The sequence below is a fragment of the Crassostrea angulata genome, chromosome 7, assembly GCF_025612915.1.
Source record: "Crassostrea angulata isolate pt1a10 chromosome 7, ASM2561291v2, whole genome shotgun sequence".
Lineage (NCBI taxonomy): Eukaryota > Metazoa > Mollusca > Bivalvia > Ostreida > Ostreidae > Magallana > Magallana angulata.
Window position 1 is genome coordinate 18,620,178 of NC_069117.1, and position 8,659 is coordinate 18,628,836.

General features: G+C 32.4%; 1 protein-coding gene across 11 annotated transcripts in view; it reads left to right on the top strand.

The window, feature by feature from the left end:
• The window catches only part of LOC128192265 (uncharacterized), a 33,653-nt gene extending 26,773 nt beyond the window's left edge, over window positions 1-6,880 (top strand). For all 11 annotated transcript variants that reach the window (XM_052864829.1, XM_052864826.1, XM_052864825.1 and 8 more), the window contains 4 exons: window positions 2,258-2,433; window positions 4,316-4,473; window positions 4,612-4,778; window positions 4,988-6,880. In XM_052864829.1, coding sequence (XP_052720789.1) covers window positions 2,258-2,433; window positions 4,316-4,473; window positions 4,612-4,778; window positions 4,988-5,173 — 687 coding nt within the window. In that variant the 3' untranslated portion in view covers window positions 5,174-6,880. The remainder of the gene's footprint in view (window positions 1-2,257; window positions 2,434-4,315; window positions 4,474-4,611; window positions 4,779-4,987) is intronic.
• Window positions 6,881-8,659: the final 1,779 nt, after the last annotated feature.

An 8,659-nucleotide genomic window follows, 5' to 3' on the forward strand; every position in this document is an offset into this window, starting at 1 on the left:
ATGAAATAGTAGAGAGAGAGAGAGAGAGAGAGAGAGAGAGAGAGAGAGAGAAAGGGGGAGGGTTAAATTAAATCATGAAATGAAGAGAAGTAACTGTATTCAAGTATTAAACCATTGATCACAGAAGTTGTTTAGTAGTGAGTACGAGTTGCTCCCCTTTCACTGTGATTTTCACTGGCATCATCAACGACAGAAAATGCTCAGTATAAAACCTAAAGTATTCAAATATCATTTGAAAATTAACTAAATCACTTACAGTATTAACAGTTTGAATCTCTATTTTTTATGCTAAGTCGGATGCTGTCTGATTAGATCCCCCCTCCCTTTTATAGAAGGGCCGGGTTACTTTTAATCAGACTAGCTGTCATGAGGTTCAAAATTTCAATTGATCATTGAGTACAAGAGAAAATGACTTTATTTGCTTCAATCAGATTAAAATCATCAAGTTTATTTTTTTTTAGATTTTAAAATATGCCTTTTTGAATTGAAAAATCTGGCAAAATTAATAATATATCTCACTTATCATCATGTTTTAAAAATTTCAAAGCTGACATGATCATAATATGTATTATAAGTAAATTGTATATATTCATTTAATCAGCACATATTTTTATTTCATCATTGCATTGCAGTCAATAGTAAAAATGTGTTTTGACTTTTTTTAGCAACAAATACTGTAAGAATGATAATTAAGTGCAAAAAGACCAAATTAAATGTGTCATAACTCAGAGGGATAAAGGTAGACCCCCTTTTTTTCGATGTAATTTTTAGATATGTTAGATTAGGTATGTTTGATTTAGGAGTGAAATATTTTCAAAAACATTGTTATTCTGTTATGCTTTTGGGCATTACTAACAGTGTATATTAACATACTCTAGTCTCATCAGTCAAATTCTTTAGATTTTGGAAAAAAGTGATTAATTGAAAAATAGACTTGATAGGTAACAATATTAATTAATTAATTAATTAATTAATTAATTAATTAATTAATTAATTAATTAATTAATTAATTAATTAATTAATTAATTAATTAATGAGAGACAAAAATAGATTTTTGACTTGAGTCTATGGTCCAGGTTACTTTGATGTATTCATAATTAAAAATTAAGTATTATACAACTAAAACATTAATTAATGAGAGGCAAAAATAGATTTCTGGCTTGAACCTATGTTCCTAGTTGCTTTGATGTATTTTATAATTGAAAATAAGTTATTTAGAATTCAATAATGATATCAAATTTAATAACAGCAAGCAAACAAAAAAATTAAGAAAAAATTATTCTTGAAAAGAAAAGAAAATGCTCTTGAAACTGAATCAGTTACTCCTATTCAATCAACTACGGTACTAGGGAAATCCTTCCTCATTTTATATATAGGCCTTATACTAAGAGAGATAGCAAAATATTGTTCTGGACCTGTCAGTTCAGTGCAAGCATTACTGATCTATTTGCGGCCTGGCTTTGTTCAAAGTGAGATAGATTTACAGCCCATTATAGATCAGTGGTGTTTCGTGAAATGAGACTTGGCTTAGGTCAGCCTCATCTTGTTGATCAGCCAGGTTTTGCATCACAAACAAGCTTGGAACATACAAACAAGTTGTTTATTTCACACGGTCAGGTATCGGGAATTGTGAAGGTATAGGTATTGCCAGTCCATGAATGAACCTACGACGCAGAATGACGAATATGTATATATTTTTTTTTATGCAGCCCCCAAACACACTGATGTTTGCTTTGTGTGGAATTGTCATGTTGGCCTTTTTCAAGTGAAAATATCTGCAATGAGTACAAAACAAGAATTTTCCATTGCAGCCCTTTATTTGAGCAAGAGATTTTTTTTATGAATGGTGTTCACTGATCGTAATTTTTGTTTATTTATATCTTATGGCCAACAACATGCAGTATTGTATGATACTTGCCTCAAATCGTATTTAATATTTTAAAATTCAAATAAATAAGATAATTCATCTCACAATATGGTAAACTCAAATTTTTATTGACAGATTAGAAAGGTATTTTTGATCTGGAAAACTGTGCCTCAATTAACCTGATAGCAATATAATAATTCAAATTACTACGATATAGGAAAACCAATTCAAAATATTCACTAGCTGTTAAGTAACTTTTTTGTTAATAATTTCGAACAAACTTAGTTTACCCAGGTAAGTCAAGTTATTGTTCAAAAGTGATAAATAAAACATGTATATAGCAAAATGATAAATATGAAATAGCTATAGAATTGAAGTTTTTTACTACAGTTGGAGAGCCGAGCCTCAGAACTTGCGGTCTTTAGCCAACGTCTGATAGGACACAATGGAGACTGCGAGGACAGCTCAGCCAGGAAGCCTGTCTATAAGACCTGCTCAGCAGACGCCACGCTGATGGGAACTGACGAGAATAATCCACAGTCTCGGCTTAAAAAGCCCAGTAATTTGTAAGTCAACTGTAGCATTTTTATTCTCTTTGGTTTGAATTGTTTTTGAAAATATCAACATTTCTTTTTTACTTGTAGTCATAAGGCATTCAGATTTGAGAAAAACTGTTATATGTCCTCTTCCATAGTTCTTTACTGGTTTAAGTAAGGAGGGTTTTTAATGGCTTATTTAAAGCAGTCTGTAAAAGAAAGTTTTTAATGGCTTATCTAAAGCAGTCTGTAAAAGAAAGAGTTCTCATGGTTGAAGTACAGTATGTAGCCTGCTATGAAGGTTAATTAAACGCAGAATCACTTTGCGGCTACATTTTTTTTGGACTTAAAGCCTACCTGTGTCAGGCCTAGGAAAATATGAACTGTACCACTAGGTCAGTGGTGCCTCTGCAGTTGACATGATTTACCGGCGGGTTACAAAACAGCCTCTTTGTACATCGATCACAGCTGTGCGTTTCAACCTTGCATCTTTGCTAGCTGCACTTCTTGTGGCCAGTTGTGCTCATTTTGAAAAAGCTTACTTAATATAGGGTATTCTGTACAGAACCCAATAATTTGTCAAGCCAAATACAAGCACTTGTTAAATATAGGCTAGTACAACTTGTTTAACCATTTTAAAAAGAAAATTACGTTTGTCCTCACACCATTTGACAGCTATATGAAAAATGTGCAATGCTGTCACGAAATTTGGTTAATCCTTTTCAGTCTATAACTTAAAGAAATGCTTTCATTATGAACTGAAGTGGTATAGTGACTTAGGTATGGTAATTGAAGTTTGAATTGACTAACGGAGTAAAAGCATGACGCAAAATATAGATAACATCAAAGGAAAAAATGGCTTTCACATTTGATCAAAAGACTAAGAAAAACCCTTGCAAGTAAATGCATTCAAATCATTAAAATGTCAAATTGTAATAAAGATGACGTTTGCGGATGTAGAATATTTATGGTACGTGTATGTACAATCTTTTACTTTGTCGTAGTGGTTTGAGTGCAATTCATGATTTGGATAGATGCAAATTTGAAAGAACTGCAGCTAAAATTTATAGTTTCGTATTATGGCTAAATTATGGAACATCTACATGCTGTCAATTAATTTTTTTGATACAATTTGCTTCATACCTGTCATTTCTTTGTTTGTTGTGTTAATTGCGATAATAATGAGCAGTCCTATGAATGTTTTGATACATGGAGAAAAAATATTAAGTATAAAATAAAATATACAGGACAGGGTCTATGTGCATGTAAGCTAGTCCTTATAACTTATGTCCAATCTCATTGTAAGGGAATATTTATATTAAGATAAAAAATGTTCAGATCAAATCAATAATGTATGCAACAAGCAGTGCAGTCTTATTAACAAAATTATGATGACAATGTTGATGTCTCCAAATTACATGTGAAAATAATCTTGGTGAGTGACAGTGCTGTCAATTTGTTTACAATTTCTTTGGTTTGTTATGTAGAGAAAAAGTCATTTCATAACGGTACAAGTCAGTTACAGATGATGTGCTAGGGATGTTAGTTTTTAAGGATACGGAGTGATAATGACTACAAAATAACATTGTGAAAACATGGCTAACACTCCCCTTGTAAATGATTAGCTGGTTGCTGGATGAAGAGAAAGTGTTTCTATTGGTCGGGTCCTCAGTTGGCTTGTCATATTATCACAATACAAACATATATATAGTGGGGTCCATGAATGCATTTGTCATTTCTCATTGATTTACTTTGAAATATGCATGGAACAATGTCATTCATAAAAAAGTGTCTACACAAGAGGTAAATTGGAAAATCTTTGGGAATAGATATGGTTAAGCAATTTAAAAAAATAGGAAAATCAGCTTTTGATTTTAAATTAGTTTCTTATCTTTTTTTTTTGTCTTTTTAGAGCAAAGAATATGAAAAAGAAATTCCAGTTTCTTCGACGAAGAAACACAGATACTGCGATCGGAGGCGAGTGTCACAGTTCTTCGGTGTTCAGGCGACCCACACCAGATCAAGTCCAGAAATGGAGCAGGTCTTTCGACAGTCTCCTTAATGATAAAGGTATGTGTCCATATAGATCTATACCAGAATACCAACTTGATGGGCACTTTGAAAAAAGTGAAAAAAAGTCATTTTTTTAACAAATATTTAATTGTGCTGAAAACATTATTAAGATTTATTCTTTGGATTTTTTTTCAGGTGGTATAGAGTTATTCAGGGGATTTTTACGATCAGAGTTCAGCGAGGAGAATCTAGAGTTCTGGATTGCGTGTCAGGAATACAAACAGTGTGAGGACTCTCAAATGCTTCCCTCACAAAGCCAAAAGATATACGGCGACTTTGTAGCTGTGCAAGCTCCGAAAGAGGTATGCAGGAGTTTAGTAATTCTACAATATTAAAATGAAATCATACTTTAGTTTTATATAAGAACAAAATTTTAAATATGACGAAGTAAAAGAATTTATTTCCTGAGCATATATAGACACTTTATCCAATAAATACAGAGTTTCACTTGTATTGAGTTGCCTTAATATATTGCTTGACAATATACTTACCTCTATTCTGTTACTTGCAGATCAATTTGGATTCTAAAACACGAATGATAACTGTGACTAACTTGGAGCACCCTACAAGACACGCATTTGAAGATGCACAGAAAAAAATTCAAGCTTTAATGGAAAAAGACTCTTACCCCCGATTCCTTGAATCAGACCTTTACCTTCAGTTACTGAACAATACGCCATCAAGTTCTAAAGCCTAATGAGGATAAATATGATGGATAGAAAAGGAATCAACTGTTGCTTTGTTGTAAATACAGATTGTGATCTCAGACTCAAGTTGGCTTTCAGGCATGTAAATAGACAAACCTTTTTTTTCATAATTATCTCTGTATTTTGTATGTTCGCTCATGACTGTTCTATTTTTTAATGAAAAAATGGAATACTGTTGTTTTTTATTTTTAAAGTTCATTGTTATATTGCATTTTATTGTTTCTTGATGAATTACATCATTTCCAAATCTAAAAAAGAAGATTTGGAAAAATTCTTATTACGTGTTCTTTTGTACATACATTTACATGTATTGGATTTCTAAAATTACAATGGATATTTTTCATCTAAAAGTGTCAGTGAATTATAATATCTTCAGCCAAAATCAACAATTTATTTCTTAAAAAGACAATACAGAAATTTCTTTTCATCAATGAAAATACTCCCTCTTGATGAAGTTATTGTATTACAATTATTTCCACAAAATCCATTTTTTGTGGTTTTGTAGTATGTATCAAAGAATTAAAAATACTACAGGAACACAAAAATATAACTCTTAAGAAACCACAGGATCAATAAATAGGACTAAATAAGGTAACAGAGTTAATTTGAATATGTCCGTACAAGATAACAGTATAAAGATATACAATATCAAACGTTTTTAAAAAATGTTCTAATTAGAACATTTTTTTTCTTACAAAACAATGAAATGTGTCTGTATAGCCCTGCACCCTCCCTCCCAACACAATCTATCCAAACAAGGAGAGGTACCTCATATAGATGATTTTTTTCCCCAATTTGATTGGAGCTGTAGAAATATATAAATTGATACTTATCCCTTTTTTAAGAAAAGCCTGACAATCTCACATTGATTAACTTTTTATAAATTGTATAAGACAGCAGGTGTCCTATATTCTATCGAACATATTGTTAATCAATTCCATCCTGTTATGAATTAATCAAGAGTAGAGTCAAGTCCTTTGTATGGTCTGTAAGTTTCTGGCACAGTAGAGTGGGCAGTTTTTGGGATGACAGTTGAATGAGCTTCCTGGGTAACCAGCCCAGGCAAAGTGTCAGTCATTATTATATAGTCTGGATTCCTCCCTAAGTCACACAGATTATCTGCAGTACATGACAAGACAATTAGCAGAGTAAAGGAAAAGAAGATTTGTTCAAGAAAGCAACAATCAACTTTGCCCTTTTGAGCAAAGAAAGGATGTATTTTCTGTTTGGTTCTCTTGTCCTCAACAGCCGCGTTGTTGTTTACAGTTATTGAACTTAGAATTTGTTTTGAATCTGTCGTGTGATATTGGGTTGCTATGATGTACAAGCGACCACTTTGCATTTGGTCATCACTTCATTGTTTTTGAGATGTTTGTATTCTTTACCACTGAATAATATTGGTCAATTTAATTCTTATCAACTTACTGTTACTAAGGTTTGTGTACAGATCGTAAACATTTCCATTTATGGGAAATGTTAATATTTTGATTATATCATGTCTTTGCTACAGAGATTTCTTCATCTTTATCCATCTCTTATTATTGTTAATTATCCAATCCTTCATAACAATCACGTGACATCCGGCTGTTTACAATCTTGTTCCAACCTTTGAAATCCAGGTTTTTTTCCACTTCCCATATTATGAAAATGGTTTTTACTACAGATTTTACTGTAATAAAATACACTAAAATCAATAACACCAGTGTTGTTTTGTATTATTATGGGAATATTAAAATCAAAGCACTAAAATGATTTATAGGTTTTAAATATGATCATTCGGTATGCTTTAATGCATTTTCAAAGTTGAACATGCACCAATATAAGATAAATTTTACAGGTGTAATTTAATAAAACAAAACTAAGAATTCTTTGATGATGCCTTATCAGTATCAGGATTTAATATTGGGGTTTTTTAACGGGGTGTTGGAACGAAAAAAAAACGGTTATTAAAATGGTGAAAATGGCGGGTGGGTGGGCGGCTGCCAAAAGAGTACACTCATTGTACGGATAACTCCTCCTGCAGTTTGCAAGATAGGAAGTTGTTCATTTGCAGATCAACTGTACATATATCAGAGGCGTGCATATTGCTAGGATTTTGATTTCTGATTATTTATGAAAAAAATACAGCTTTTGAACTTAGTAATTTTTTGACAAAATATTGCATATAGGGTACCCTCATTGTACGGATAACCCTTCCTACAGTTTTCAAGATAGGAAGTTGCTCATTTGCAGATCAATTGTAAATATATTAGAGGTGTGTATATTGCTAGGATTTTGATTTCTGATAATTTCTGGAAAAAAAGCCAGCTTTTGAACTTAGTCATTTTTTGGCAAAATATTGCACATAGGGTACTCCATTTCACTGGATACGGTTGGTAGTGTTTATCAATTCAGGGTCGACATGGATTATGGATACAGTTCACATAAAAGAAAACCCGGTTTGCTGTCACATTGACAGCTTTTCACTTGTTTTTAAACTGAATTACTTCAAATTTACATCTAGCGAGTACTTTCTGAAATCTAAACGATCCAGTTCTTACTAGTTTATCCATCGCTTGATACCCTCAGCAGCCTAAGACGAATCACGAACTGCATGAAATAATTATGATGATGTCATACTCACAGCTTGTCTATTTTCTTTAACTAATGTACTGGTGTACATTACCACTAATTTAGTAACCTCTCCTTACTCTTGAATTTGTTAAAAGAAGGATATAAAAATAAACAATTCAATGCTTTCTTTGATGCGAATTTGCATTTTTCTGTAATCTCGCTACCTTTATACCCGCATGAATCACCAAAGAAAACATTTTATTGTTTGATTGTATAAAATTAATATGCAATTAAGCAATGAAGGAGATAGACTATGTTGCTATGGTTTCAAACCCCCTAGAATTTCGCTAAGCGACTGATACACTCATAATTTGAGTCGCTCTTTTCCCCTTTGATGATTAAGGATCCTCGACACCCCGCGACTCCCACGTCTTATGACCGTTCGTAACAACATGGTGATTTTAGCGCATTTTGAAACAGTTTATACCACAGAAAGTTGTTGTCTATCTGTGGCGCAGTGGGTGTTGCTTCAGTCTACCAACCTGCAGGTCCAGAGTTAAAATACTACAGGAATTTCTGTTTTCATGAACAGCGGTAAAAAGTGATTTTTGGGGTTCATTTTCAGTCTAACACATGCTAAAATTCCATATCTGAAGCAATTTAAAAGAATGAGATTGTATGCAGAACTTTTCCCAGGTGTGTGGAGGACCCTTAAAAGACCTTGACATCAGTTCTGATCACTTATTTCCATTTAATTCACAAAATGACATTGAATCTGATCATAGATCCCATTGATATGTATTTATAACCATTCCTTATATCTGCAATACGACATACATGCGGCGCATTTAATTTCATTTATTTTGAACAATATCTGAATTAACTGTTAAATAAAAAAAAATCCCAAGGAAACTTAATTACAA